The 15,352-nt window shown below is 39.9% G+C and overlaps 1 protein-coding gene across 1 annotated transcript; it reads left to right on the forward strand.

The window, feature by feature from the left end:
* The first annotated feature begins 10,598 nt into the window (after positions 1-10,598).
* On the forward strand, positions 10,599-14,622 carry LOC145006408 (ammonium transporter 3 member 1-like). The gene is made up of 3 exons (XM_078965492.1): positions 10,599-10,988; positions 11,068-11,355; positions 13,594-14,622. Exons 1-3 carry the CDS (start codon positions 10,629-10,631, stop codon positions 14,398-14,400), a joined length of 1,455 nt encoding a protein of 484 aa, XP_078821618.1. The 5' UTR covers positions 10,599-10,628; the 3' UTR covers positions 14,401-14,622.
* The last annotated feature ends 730 nt before the right edge of the window (positions 14,623-15,352 follow it).

Consider the following 15,352-nt stretch of genomic DNA (forward strand, 5'->3'; position numbering starts at 1 on the left):
ATTTCATCTACCCATGTTCTACCCAACATATGTGTAGATATAAATTAAAAATATAGTTTAAAACATATACAAACCTGTATAAACCATTCATCCGACATCCATCTCAAATAAACAAACAATATATAAACACATAACATGTATTTCCTAGCAAATACTTCATATCTATGTGTTAGAAGAAAGTAACTACACACTCACACCAAACATATACTTAATACATTCAAAGAATACTTGTATTAAAATCGTGTTTATCAAAGGGACTATGCACTCACTTGATCAGAAGATGATCAGACAACACTATGGCTTGTAAAAGTAGTATTATTCGGTAGATCTGGAAGATCCTCACACACCGGGCTTCTCGTAGGCAAAGCTTCGCCTCGAAAACTCTTTTCTTCTAGGGATCTTCAGGCTTAGGGACTTGCTTCGGGTCTCGGGATGATATATGGGCTTCGGGGGGTTAACCGAACATCACGGTCTGTATCATCCGATCACTCTGGGCGTTGGTCTGCAGATGATATGCAATGTTGAAATGCAACCTCGTGCCCAGTTCCTCGTGGAAATTCTACCAGAAATGAGAGGTGAACCGAACATCACGGTCTGAAACAATGAAGACCAAAACCCCACAACAAGAAACGATCTCCCGATCATACACATCGGCTAACCTTTCGGCCGAGGAGCTCTCCCGAATAGCTAAAAAGCGGGCATTCTTGGTCAATCAATCCATGATGACCCATATAACATCAAAACTTTTTGTCGTCTTCGGCAACTTGGTGATAAAATCCATAGTGATATGCTCTAATTTCCACATGGGAACCTCCAGAGGTTGAAGCTTGTCATGTTCCCTTTGATGCTCAACCTTGACCATCCTACACGTTAAGCAACTCTCTGATGGGGTTTGAGCATTCTAACACTCCTATGGTGTACATGCAACCCTATAAACCTTGGATCTATGTTTTCTCTATTATAGATGCAAATATTCAATATTCCAAGGATTCATCCTAACTAGCATAATATGAAGCAACTATACTACAAAAGCCTAGATGGATGCCATACCTTTTAGTGAAGCTTAAAGTCTTGAACTTTAAGAGCTTAGCCCCAATAGTGTGGACGCCTCAAGTGGAATCACAAATCACCAAAAACACCTTGGAAAACTTGAGAGAATAGTAAGCACACTAGAAATTGGTCTACTCTTGTTTACTCACACACTAGTGCCATTTCATGTGCTAAAGACCTCTTTATATAATATGGAGGATTAGGGTTTCATCCATGTAAACCCTAATACCCATGACCTTTCATTTCCATAGGATCCATGGGTTAAAAACTCCATGAACTATCCATGCAAGCTTAGCCCAACCTAAATGAACTTGGCCCATGCTATATATATATATATATATATATATATATATATATATATATATATATATATATATATATATATATATATATATATATATATATATATATATATAAGAGTCCATATTTAATTAGTTCCTTTTGAGCACTAAATTAATTCTTGATCAATACTAATTAAATAATATGATTCCATATCAATATATTAGAATTATAATATATTAATATAAATCATAAACATACTATTCTCAAAAGACTATCCATATAAATTGTTCCGGTGAAGTGCAACCCAAATGAACCATGCCAAATCGGGTTAAGTACATACCAATCATAGTTATGGACTTAGACAATAATCCAATACTCTTGATATACCAGGATATCTTCATCTTCATACATGGCCACTAATAACTCAATCTCAAATCCCAAAACATCTTGGTGGCCCCCGGGTGTATAGAAAAGCGAGACTTATGAGCCTCATCCAACACAATCTTCCTGACCCCACTAGAAAATAGAACCCAAACCCATCCACACCGGGTCAACAACCTACAACTATCCGTGACAAATTTATCCATCTCACCCTTTATCATTTCTTGCTTCCATTTCTCTTTCTGAACTCCCTCAACCTAAGCCTCTCTGATCAATCCCACAAGCGGAGAATCAACAAAATATCCTCATACACATCTCCCCGACCAAAGACCTAGCTGACTTACGGCTCAAGGCATCCACTACCATATTTTCTTTACCCGGATGGTAAAGGATCCTGCAATCATAATCCTTGACCACATCCATCCACCTGTACTGCCTCATGTTTAGGTTCGGCTGATCCATAAGATGTCTCAAGCTCTTGTGATCCGTGTAAACACAACAGACCCCATAAATATAATGTCTCCAAAATTTGAGGGAAAAAAACACTTCCCTAACTCCAGGCCATGAGTGGGATATTGGGTCTCATGCGACATCAGCTGCCGCGGAGCATAACTAATCACCCATCCTCTCTGCATGAGAACCGTCCCTAAACCAATGATGGATGCATCACAGAATACCACAAAATCCACGACCCCCTTCGGGAGGGTCAAGGCTGGGACCTCACTTAACCTTTTCCGAAGAGTCTTAAATGTCGACTACCGTAATGTCCATAACGAGTCCGGAACGCAGTCTTCTCCACATCCTCCTCTCTTACTCTCACCAGATGATACCCAGACCTCCGATCAATCTTGGAGAAAAAAGATTCACCCTGCAACTGATCAAAGAGGTCCTTAATCCACAAAGGGATAACTGTTCTTCACCATTAACTTGTTCTACTCCCGGTAATCAATGCACATCCGATGCGAACCATCCTTCTTCTTGACGAACAGTATCAGCGCTCCCTACGGAGAACTGTTCAGTCTGATGAACTGCTTGCCTAGCAGCTCCTGAACTATTCGGTCTGATGAACTGCTTGCCTAGCAGCCAGTGCCAAACGATACGACTCCTTGGCAATCAGGGCCACACATGGCACAAGATCAATCCTAAACTCAACCTGCCTCTCAGAAGGCACGTCGGGTAACTCATATGGGAATACATCAGCAAACTCCCTGACAACTGGAACCTCTGAAACTGAAATATGATCCCTAACTCGAGTATCAACCACATAAGCCAAGCAAACCATACACCTGTGTTGAAAATTTTGACAAGCCATGGCCGTTGAACAAAACCCATAACCAACCCTTGTGCCCTCTCTATAGATAACCAGTTCTCCTCTATTTAGGGTTTGAACAACTACTCGTTGTCCCTCACAATCAATCATGGCACCAAACCTGCTCTTCCAGTCCATACCCACTATCATGCATACATCCCCATGGGGATAGGGATCCAATCAATCGTATAAGGCACGAAGAAGATCTCCAATATACATACCAGACACACTACGGATGTAGAAACCCCGTGTTCGTTGGCGATGGGAACTTGCAATGGACACTCTAACTCCCCAATAGGCATATCAAACTCCCTACTGAAAGATCCAGATACAAAGAACTGACTCGCACCCTACTCAAATAACACAAGAGCAGGATAAGAGTTCACTAAGAACGTACCTATTAGGAGCTTATTGTAACACTTCGATTCTCAGGTATTTTCTAATTTTGAGTTATTGGGTTAAGCCCTACTCGACGAGTTGGTTGATCTACTCGTCGAGTATCAGCGTGAAGGATCGCGAGTTAAGTAACCTACTCGACGAGTCCGTATTGGGATTTGGCAAGTAGGAGCTGGCAGCTGAAACCCTAAATCCCAGGGTTGTGCACCCTATTTAAGGGAACATAAACCTCTTTTAGCCTCTTAACAAACCCTAAAACTTGTGTGTGTGACCATTGTGTGTTTGAAGCCTTGGAAGAGGATTTTGGTGGAAAGGAGCTTAGGAAGCAAGTGGTTTGAAGCAAGGAGCTTGGAGAAAATCTGGTTCTACTCCAGTTGTCATCTCTTAGGAAGGTATCAAGTTGTTATCCTCCTTTCTATTTCATTCTAGACCTCCTTGGTTGGAGATTAGGGTTCTTGGTTGAGTTATAAAGTCATTCCTAGAGTGTGAGCCAAGATCTGAAGTTGTAACTTTAGATCTGAACTCTCTATGGGACCATAAATTTCTTGGCTTTGGCAAGTTTGAGCCCCTCCCTAAGTGTAAAAGCCCATTTCAAGCTTAGTTTGGGCTTTTTGAGTCATTGGAGCCTTACATGCACTTAACGTTTGCAACATTTCATGATAAGCAGTCCTAACAAAGTTGGATCTGCAATTTGGGGCCTTGCCATGGCTTAAAAGTTGTCTGCATGATAAAATGACTGAATGGACTCGGCGAGTCGCAAAGTTAACTCGACGAGTCACATGAAGATGGCCGTGAACTCGACGAGTTGATGAACAACTCGGCAAGTCCAATGAAGATCGCCATAAGACTCGATGAGTTGAAGAAGAATTTGGCGAGTTGGATGAGTTTTCTCTTGGAGATGTATGAGTGTGTATCCGTCGAGTTGCAAGGAGGAAACTCGACGGGTGGCCTTAGAGTTAGAACAAGAATCAAAGGAACTCGGTAAGTCACCCCGATGACTCGGCGAGTTGGATTGTACTTCAGAGAACTCGGCGAGTACCCAAGGGTACTCGGTGAGTTAAGGTCAACATGGACTGTTGACTTTGACTTTGACCACGGGTTGATTAGTGGGTTGTGGGGTACCTTATGAGGTTAAGGACTCATAAGTATATTGTACTATGATGGTAGGTGGTGGAGCCCGTGTTAAGTGATCCGAGAGTTGGAGTTTACCCTTCGTGTCGACATCTGCGAGGTGAGCTGTCCTCACTATATCGATAGGGTCTACGGCACCAAGGTCGGCCCTCTAGTTGTTATTGTTATGATATGCTGCATGTGGTTATGATCTATTAGTTCAAAATCGAGGTAGACAATATGTTATGATATGCTGCATGTCGGTACTCTAGTTACAGGAGATATTCTATGATTGATGATCAGTGAGATAGTTATGTTGACGTTTGTATATGCCAGTATATGATAGTATGTGCACATGATTATTTGTTTATGGTTGGGTTGAGGTGTTCTTGCTTTGTGCTGAAGGCCAACATACCCTACGAGCGGTCCGGGGAGACTGTAGGCCCATGTGGCGGACCAGTCATGCCGAAGGCTCGGGATAGATTCAGTCAGACTGTAGGCCCGGTAGGGCGGTCCAGTCAGGCCGATGGCCATGTATGCATGTTTATTGATTGATTAATATTGTTATGGTATTGCCAGTGTGATATTGGTATTTTGGGGGTAGCTCACTAAGCCCTCGGGCATACAGTTTTCAGTTTATTATTTCAGGAGATCATGGAAAGGAGAGGGCGTGACTGTACCGCTCCTCATCCCTGTGTTATGAATTTTGGGACACTCTGATGGAAAATGATTTGAAAACATTTTTGCAAACAATGCTATTTGGTTTTTATTTATGATTGAAAAAGTTTAAATTTGGTGTAAAATTTATGGTTGTTACACTTATACATGAGCTGTAACGACCCAAAAATCACGACTAAAAATTTCTTTTAAAACATTACTAAAACCATATTTATAAAACCGTATCATAAGTCATAACATAATTTTCAAGTATAAATTTTAAACATAATCTCATTATCAGAGTAAAACATTCCCAGGCTAACTAACTATGGTGTGTACACGGCAACCTCTCCGAGCTCCTCTTTTGAAAACTGAGTACATGAAACCAAAACTGAAAACCGTAAGCACGAAGCTTAGTGAGCTCCCCCAAACTACCACATACCATACAATAACATAAAAAGCACATACTGGGCCGTGCCCACTGCATCGGACCGAGGTCCGGACTAACTGGGGCCTTGCCCCCTGCATCGGACTGAAGTCCGGAAACTGACTGGGATCTTGTCGCCTGCATCGGACCGAAGTCTGAACTATCTGGGGCCTTGCCCCCTGCATCGGACCAAAGTACGGAAACTGAATAGGACCTTTTCCCCTATATCGGACCGAAGTCCGGACTAACTGGGGCCTTGCCCCTGCATCGGACTGAAGTCTGGAAACTGACTGAACAAAGCATAACATAAACATATCAACTAACATGAACACACATATACTGCATACTGCATCAGGCCGTAGCCCGGAACACATAACACATAAATCCTGTCTAATCCATGAAAGCATCAAACATACTAACTACTGCATCAGACCGAAGTCCGGAAACTACTGCTAGCTAAACGGGCCGGCAGTGTGACCTTAGACCCGTTCCTACTGGAAGGAAACTCACCTGAACTGCTGAGCTCTGTTGATAAACCTCTGGCTGCTAATCGACAACCCTCTGAGGCGCTGCTCCTTTAGCTCTCCGGGCTACCAATAACAATATAACACTTAGTCTGATAGTCCTCCAAAACTTAACTAAGCCAACTCTTGACAACGTCAAAGTCCTGGTCGAAGTCAACCTTCTAGGTCAACCCTACTCACCGATTCTGCCTACTGACTCACCGAGTTCATACGCTCAGAATCCTTTCATTCGCGACTTGACTCGCCAAGTCAGCCCTTGACTCGCTGAGTCTACCGATTTCCGAGTCCTGTCCTATCCAACACACTGAGTCCCCACTCAACTCACTGATCCGAGTCTTAACTCGAAGGGTTTGGGGTTTTGCAACTTGAATCGCCGAGTCCAAGAAAAGACTTGCCGAGTCCAAGGCAATCTTCAATAGACTCGCCGAGTTGTTCTTCCAACTCGTCGAGTTCCTGCCTATCTTCATCCAACTCGCTGAGTCCACCTATGTGACTCGCCGAGTTACTACACGATTTAAGTCAGGTATCTAGCCCGACTCACCGAGTCCTCTCCCAGACTCGCTGAGTCACTACGTGTATTCTCATAATCTCGAGTCACAGAGCTACTCCTTTGCTCCAAGTAATAGATCTGGGTTCCTAGAGTCCATTAGCAACATAAAGTTGCTACCTTTACGTGCTTCTTGTCTCATAATACCAAAAACCAAGCTAGAAAGGAACTTAACTCATGGGGAATGGCTTTTGCATAGCAACTAAAAGGGCTTTCTGCATCTTTGGTCCAAATAGAGCTCAGATCTGGAGTTTCAACTCCAGATCTAACTTGTGCACCAATTTCTCATCACATACTCTCAAAGAAACCCTAAAACTTCATGAAAGATGGATCTAGAAAGGAGAAAGCCAAGGATAACTATTTATTACCTCCAAATGCTCTAAAAAGTTCCATCAACTCTGGATCTAAGGCCTCCTCTTGCACTACTGTGAATCTCTTCTCTTCCAAGCTTCAATTTACTTCACCAAGGGTAGAACTTGGTCCAAAAACGATTATGGTGGCTAGGGTTGGGGTTCTGGACTATAGGGGCCGCAAATGAGCCCTAGGGAAGAGAATAAGATGCTTAAATAGGGTACCAAGTCCCAGAATTACGGTTTCCCAACCCAGACTAGACTCGCCGAGTCCACCTGCCGACTCGCCGAGTCGGTCACTTAATTTACACCCAGATCCCGCTCCGACTCGCCGAGTTCCTCCATGGACTCGACGAGTCGACCCTCTTTAACTTATGGTTTTCCTTTCCTTTCTTGACCCTTCTGATTTTGGGTGTTTCATGAGCATAACATAAAACATAATCAACAGAATAATAAATAGAACATACCAGTGACAAGATCTGGAGCTGCTCTGGTCTCCTCGGCAGTGAGATGAAACGCATGCCCCCGACCCCTTGGGGGCTCTAACCTCCCCTGGTGCCCATCGGTGATCATCAAAGTGACTAGTACTGGGGCCTGTGCTGGCTTGGCAACGAGAAATAGACAGTTTCCCTTCACATGCATAACCAGGTCACAGTGATAACACATCCTGGAACTCGGAACTGGGGCCGGCTGGCGACAATTCCTTGCATAGTGCCCCTCCTTGACATATTTGTTGCATACACCACCTGATCAAACGAACCCCTCATGAATCTTGTCGCACTTACCACAAGTACGGACCCTCTGCTCTCCAAATCTAGTATCAGCGGCCTTGAACCGCTTTGGCGCAGGCTGCAACTGTGTCGGGGCCGATCTCTGCTCTCTCTACTAGAGCTCTATCTGAATCTCATGCCGTGTGGCGGCCTCCTGTAAGTCTAACAATTAACCATAATGTTGAGTGGAGACAAACTGTATGATATCCGTCTTAAGCATACTCAAGTAATGGGTCATCCGATCTTGCTCAGAAGCAGCAAACTCAGGAAAAAAAACATGGCCCACTTTGTGAACATCTTGGTGATCTCCATCAGCGAATCCGTCCCCTCTTTCAAGTCCAAGTACACCTGAGCCAACCTCTCACGTTCCACCAGCGGAACATATCTAGAACGCAATATCTCCAAGAACTGGTCCCAAGTCATTACAGTCCTCTACTTAGGAGAATACGAGCTGGTAAAAAGTCTCCACCAATCCTTTGCTCTAGACCTCAGAAGGTTCAGAGTGCACTTGACCTTCTGATCAGGTGGGCAAGATCAAATGAAGAAGCACCCCTCAATGTGAGATAACCACCTCATGTCTATGATCGGATCCTAAACTCCATCGAAAGTTGAGGGCTTCGTATTGCCGAAGTCCCAATACTGGAAGACCCTCCCAATACCAACCCCAACAGCTATAACGACTGTGGTGGCTGCAGGAGTAGTAGACTCAAAAAGGGAAACATATCGCTCATCAAAGTACTCTACCATGACGGTCTTAATAGACCCAAACATCTCTGGAAACTGTGCCCAAAAGTGCACAAAAACCTTCTCCTAAAGGATCTCCCTAATCCTGTCATCGGACACAGCCGACCTATTCTGGCCACTTGTCCCGATCCCGATCCGGATCCTATCTTATATTGCCTCGTCGTAACCATACTGAAAATAAACCAGGGAGATATTAGATAACAAGCATATCATATCAAGGGAACCAACTCCCAAAAAAATCCCTAAGGGTTGTGACTCCCCTATTACGCATACAGGTCCTATGCTTCCAGTAGCACGAGCCCATACTACCTTCCACACCTACCCGTATTTTTCTCAAGGATCATCATAACAACCCTAACAATACACACTATAAAACACATATACTCAATCCTCACTGCCTAGAGGAAGGCTAAACATCACAAAACTAGTCGGCTGACCTCACATAACTCATCCATGAAACTTCCACCAACCCTGCAACACTCGTGTATGCTAATCATACATAACACTGGACCATATAGACAGTTAAATATATGATCCTACCATAAGCCCTTCATCAAACAAGAACATGAAATAATATTTAACCAAACATTCTTTGGCTATAGAATCTTAGTTATGTATAACTATGATGTATACACTAAGCAACTACAGTAATGATGTCAATTCCATATCAAGAAGAACCCTACGCTATCAGGCATAATATATTCAGACAATTCTATCATGCAATTCCTAAAGATCCCTAATCTATCACTAGCATGCTATTCTAACATATCACAAGATCAAATAATAGTGTGGTAATTTGGGGTCTACTTACTGCCTCCGACTGATCGTACACATCGCATCCTCCTTAATTTTTTCAAAAACAATTTAGAAATCATTACAAAAAATTCCTTTGTTTGAGACTGGATTCACACGAGTGTTCCTCCAATCCACTCAAACCAAGGCTTTGATACCAACTTGTAACATCCATAAAAAAAATATGATAAATTTAAACTTTTTAATTTCAACCCAAAACCATAAAGTGTTTACAAAATAGTTTTCAAAATATTTTCAACATCAGAGTCTCACAAAATCATAAGTAAAAAACATGAGGATGTGTACAGTCACGCCTTCGCCTTTTCGCGATCATCCAAAGTACTTGAAATATAACCTAAAACTGTAAGCCAACGCTTAGTGAGCTCCCCCAAAGTACCAACACATAACATAAGCATAAAACAAATAACATGGATATAGAGCCTTCAACCTGAATGGAACGCCCCACCGACCTATAGTTTATCTGGTACACTCATTGAACCTTCAGTATGACTAGTACGCCTCACCGGGCCTTCAGCCTATCTGGAACGTTCTTCGGGCCTTCGGCCCAACTGGTATACCCCTCAGGCATGCAGTCTATCCGGAACGCCCTGTGTCTCTTGGCCTTCAGTCTACACTAGTCTGCCTCAACCCGACCACACATAAACCATGTTGACATATTCATAACATATAAACATACATATAACTAGTCAACAGACAATCAGACAGATCTTACAGATCACTAAGCATAACATCATCCTAACATTTTTTGTTATGAAACTTCTTGATTTGCTAGTTTTGTATGAGAGATAGAAAGAGAGGGGTGGAGAGAAAGTCAAATGGGAAGAACAACATGCTAGATGTGTTCTTTTTCTTTTTAATTAAAAACGTATTAAAGTAAAAATAAGGAAATAACAAAAAGAAACTAAAAGAGAAAAATGACATTTTAATTCTTTTAGGACCAAAATCAGAGAAAATTCTTGATTTTAAACCTTCCACGCAAGTTGGAAACCTTTTAAACCTTATCTACAGTTTTTATCGAACGCCAGGGACAAATTTTGCAGTTTTGATATTTTCTAATTTTCACTTTAAAATATTATTTAGATGATTCTTAATCAAATTTTATACAAATTTAAATGATAGATCCTTTTTTTTATTATTAAAAGATTCAAGGAAATTAATTAATTTTGAAAAAGTAAACGAAGTCACATGATTCTATATCGTAGATTCTTCTTATATGATCGCCATACGCACGAGAAGTCTACTCTCCACTTTCAATATCCGCTCCGATCATGGCTGCCTCCGTCTTACCATCTGCATACCAGACGTCGGCATCATCACCGGACTGGCTAAACAAAGGCGACAACGCATGGCAGATGACCTCCGCCACCCTCGTCGGCCTCCAGAGCGTGCCAGGCCTCGTCATCCTCTACGGCAGTATCGTCAAGAAGAAATGGGCGGTGAACTCGGCGTTCATGGCGCTCTACGCCTTCTCCGCCGTCGTCATCTGTTGGGTTACTTGGGCCTACAAGATGTCCTTCGGGGAAGAGCTTCTCCCTTTCTGGGGCAAAGCCGGCCCGGCGCTCGGCCAGAAGTTCCTTATTAAACAGGCCGCCTTGCCGGCCTCTACCCAGTACCACTCCAACGGCGAGGTATGTATATATCAATCACTTTACACTTTCTCCCACGTAAATAAACGCAACACTTTTCTTTTTGATTGAATGGGTGTAGGTGGAGACGGCGATGATAACACCATTTTATCCGATGGCTTCTATGGTGTGGTTTCAATGTGTGTTTGCGGCAATAGCGGTGATCTTATTGGCAGGATCGTTGCTTGGAAGGATGAATATCAGAGCATGGATGGCGTTTGTGCCTTTATGGCTGACTTTCTCTTACACGGTGGGTGCTTTCAGCTTATGGGGCGGCGGTTTCTTGTTTCACTGGGGTGTCATGGATTATTCCGGTGGCTATGTCATTCATCTCTCTTCTGGGGTTGCTGGTTTTACAGCCGCTTACTGGGTTAGTACTCTTTTCGACTATTTCAAAAACCAAATTCAAATAAAAGTTATATAATTAAAGGTAGAATTAATTTAACCAAATAAAATGTCAAATTTCACGATAGCATCTACCCTAGTTAACGTTCATGACTCGGTTTATATATATAACATATTGTGAATCTTATGTGTTTTCTGTATTCAAAACACACGATGTGGTATATACAATGTTTGTAAATTTGATCTCCCATTATACCAATGATCGTATTTTTATATTAGAATTAATATATCTTTTTTTAGTAATTATATTACCGGGCAGGCCGGTTCATAATAGAATCAAATTATGTAAACCTACTATCCAATTAAGTTAATCTCGGTTGATGAAATTCATACAAGATTAGTGATCACATGTACAAAGCAATAACTTTAAAACCATTCGTAACATTTTAAACTGTATTTAATCTTTGTAATTATTTTTTTTAAATACGTTTTACTATATTAACCTGTTTTTTTTATTTTGAACTTCTATAAATGTTATTTTTGGTGGATTGGATACTATAAAGAATAGAGTTTGGTTCAATATAATTTAATTGGTTCATATTGAATCATAATTTGGTACAAATTATTTAGATTCATATTTTAAAAACTAAAATCAAACTTAATTCACTTATTAAGTTTGGTTGACTCAAATCAGACTATAATTCGCTTGATCCGATCAATTTAAACTTTAAACCCATCCATCAAAACAAACATGCCTACGTGGGATGTGTGATGTGACATTGAAACGGGTTTAGGATAAAATAAATAAACAAAAGTTCCATGCCATGTTGGTCCTGTTGCGGTGTGCTGTGTGCAGTCTTAAATTCAAAACCAACTTAAATATTTCCTCTTTGAATTAATGTATGCATTTATCTTCAAATTTGTTATCAACAAGTTTGGTAATTAATGAATGAACCGATATAAATTTGAAACAATATTATATAAATTAGCAATTAGTATATTTCGTTATACAGTTTGACAAAAATAGGTTAATTAATTTTTTCATTAAACGGCTAACAAACTATTTTTTTTCTCTTAAAAAGCATATTTTAAAAGAATGTCTATTTGTTTTTATTCACAAACTATATGAAAATCCATTAAATAATAATATTTTGTGAACACAAAGCTTTAATTTTTACCTTATAAATCCTCGATCCTATTCATGGATATAAGTACCTTTAATTCCATTCTGCTTTTTTCAAAAATAAAATAGGCTTATAAAGTAGTTTTATTATAATTTGTTGTATGGTAAAACTATAAAAAAATTAAAAAAAAAAAATTATAAACTAACTTATAAACTATTTTTTTTATAAATTATTTTGAAATAGTTTTTAAAAAAGGTATAGAGCTTTTTTTTAATATTCTTTCCTAATCATATTTAATGCTATTTTTTACTTATATATCTAAATATTCGTTTTATGTCATTTTACATTTACAATATTGTTTATCAGTTATCTTTTACAAAATAATATTAATTTATAAACTAGTTTATAGCTGCTAGTTAAATTTTTAACCTGTTGAGTCTAAACAAACTTTTTATTTTGTTAACTCAAATTTTTAATATTTTCTGCAAGTTGTAAATTGTAATCGAAATTGACAGATTCTGTCGTTAACAGCTATTACACGTTTTGGTGATAATTTACTCTTCTTTTATTATCCGACGTTTAGCCATATGCTTACCAATTAAATAGTCATCTTAAATTTATCTCAAATCGATCCTATCTCTTATTAAATAAGAAAAGAAAAGAATGCTCTCATTTGGTTGACTTCTTGCTTGATGCGTATCTCAGAAGTTCCTGTCTCGTTATGCATGGTTCAAGAAAGTTATGGTAAATAATGTTGATTTAGAGAAAAATAATACAGGAAAAATAAACATCGGTTTTGATTAAATTATTGCAAATGGTTATTCTAATCTCTTGACCGAAATTAACGATGATTAAAAAAAATTTGGCTTGTTTAATATTTGTTTTGAATACAGATTTTGACATATTTAAATGTTTAATAATTGTTTGAAAAAACAGAAACTCTGTTTAATACATTACGTAAAAGTTGGACCATTTTAAGCATAACGTGTTTATAACATATTTAATATTAATATATTATGATTTTTTATGAATTTGAAAAAATCAGAAAAAAGCGTTGACTTAATAAACTATACATAACCTTAAATATTCTAAAATTGTAAAAAATTATAATAAAAAAAATAAAAATATTTTGTCTGCAGGTGGGGCCACGATTAACCATAGATAGAGAAAGATTTCCACCAAACAACGTCCTAATGACGTTGGCCGGAGCAGGGCTGCTTTGGATGGGTTGGGCAGGTTTCAATGGCGGAGACCCATACAGCGCCAACATCGACTCCTCCATGGCCGTCCTCAACACCAACATCTGCGCCGCCACCAGCCTCCTCGTCTGGACCTGGCTAGACGTCATCTTCTTCGGAAAACCCTCCGTCATCGGAGCTGTCCAAGGCATGATCACCGGACTCGTTTGCATCACCCCTGGAGCCGGTCTCGTTCAAGGCTGGGCCGCAATCATCATGGGTATTCTCTCCGGCAGTATCCCATGGTTCACGATGATGGTGGTTCACAAGAGATGGACTTTACTCCAACAAGTTGACGACACCCTCGGTGTCTTCCACACTCACGCGGTGGCCGGATACCTTGGCGGAATACTCACCGGACTCTTCGCAGAGCCCACCCTATGCGCACTTTTCCTTCCGGTTACTAACTCAAGGGGCGGCATTTACGGCGGTTCAGGCGGCACGCAGATACTGAAGCAGATAGTTGGTGGCGCGTTTATCATTGGGTGGAACATAGTGTCGACGTCGATAATCTGTGTAGTTATTGGTTTGGTCATTCCTTTGCGGATGTCCGACGAACAACTGTTGATCGGAGATGATGCTGTTCACGGCGAGGAGGCGTATGCATTATGGGGAGATGGAGAGAAGTATGATGGGACAAAGCATGGGTTTTATTCCGACGACACTACACACCATCGGCCAGTTAGTGGTGCTACTCAAGTGCTCTGAAACCTCGAAGAAATATTGTATACAATTGTTGTAAGTTGTAGCACGTAGTTCCTTGACATGCATGTGTATTCTCATGTGTATTCTCATGTGTATGTTAATTGGGCGTGTGATTGAGAGAGTCCTCCCTCATTAATTTTAGACTAAGTTACAAAAATGGTCTTAATGTCATCGTTTTTTAATTTTTGATTTGATATGTAACCTTTTTTTTTTTTTTGTTATTAATTTTGTTAAACAAAAAAGTTTTATAAAATGGGTGGATGCTTTCTTATCAATACACATTCGTAATTCGTGAACTCGTTTGTATGTTCATTATTACATAAAGAAAGTTACATTAAACTTTCATAGTTATAGTTTATTCTTTGGGAAAATGACTTAAAAAGACCAATGAAGTTTTAAAAGCATTCATATTACCCTAATTATATTTTAATTGGTTAAGAAAAACCAATAAATTAACATTTTTTTTATTAAAAAGCTAAATAAAGTTACCAATAAAATATCGTTTTATAAAAGTGACTGACATCTGTGGGTTAAAGTTGTTTGTTTACCGGTCATCAATGGAAAAATATGGCATGGCTTATTAAAAAGAAATTATGTGGAAATTTTTCACCAAACTTACCTAACTAAGATGAAAACTGTGAACATAAGTCGATTTAGGGTTCTTAAAAAAGGGTGACATCGATATCTAGGGTTCTTACACAAGGGTGAAATCTACAGGTGAAGGTGATTTTTTTTTTTTTTTTTTTTTACAGAAGGTGAAGGAAAGTTTGTCGTGTGTGCAGCAAGCATGTCTGGTGACCCCCTTAACACTGATGTCTACCATAAAGGCATTTTTGCTCCTAATCCATTTGTTTACTTTCATCCTCATAAACTACTTGTTATAATGCTAGATGTACGTAACATGGATTTCAAGGAGTTCAAGACCTACCTCCAAAAACTGATCAATAATAGATGT

The sequence above is a fragment of the Lactuca saligna genome, chromosome 7 (genome assembly GCF_052625555.1).
Source record: "Lactuca saligna cultivar CGN05327 chromosome 7, ASM5262555v1, whole genome shotgun sequence".
In the NCBI taxonomy this organism is placed as follows: domain Eukaryota; kingdom Viridiplantae; phylum Streptophyta; class Magnoliopsida; order Asterales; family Asteraceae; genus Lactuca; species Lactuca saligna.

What these genes read in the sequence shown, in the direction of transcription:
- LOC145006408 (XM_078965492.1), top strand. Translation starts at nt 10,629, where the DNA reads ATGGCTGCCTCCGTCTTACCATCTGCATACCAGACGTCGGCATCATCA. An exon ending in AGTACCACTCCAACGGCGAG is followed by an intron (nt 10,989 to 11,067) that starts GTATGTATATAT and finishes GAATGGGTGTAG; the next exon opens with GTGGAGACGGCGATGATAAC. An exon ending in GTTTTACAGCCGCTTACTGG is followed by an intron (nt 11,356 to 13,593) that starts GTTAGTACTCTT and finishes TTTTGTCTGCAG; the next exon opens with GTGGGGCCACGATTAACCAT.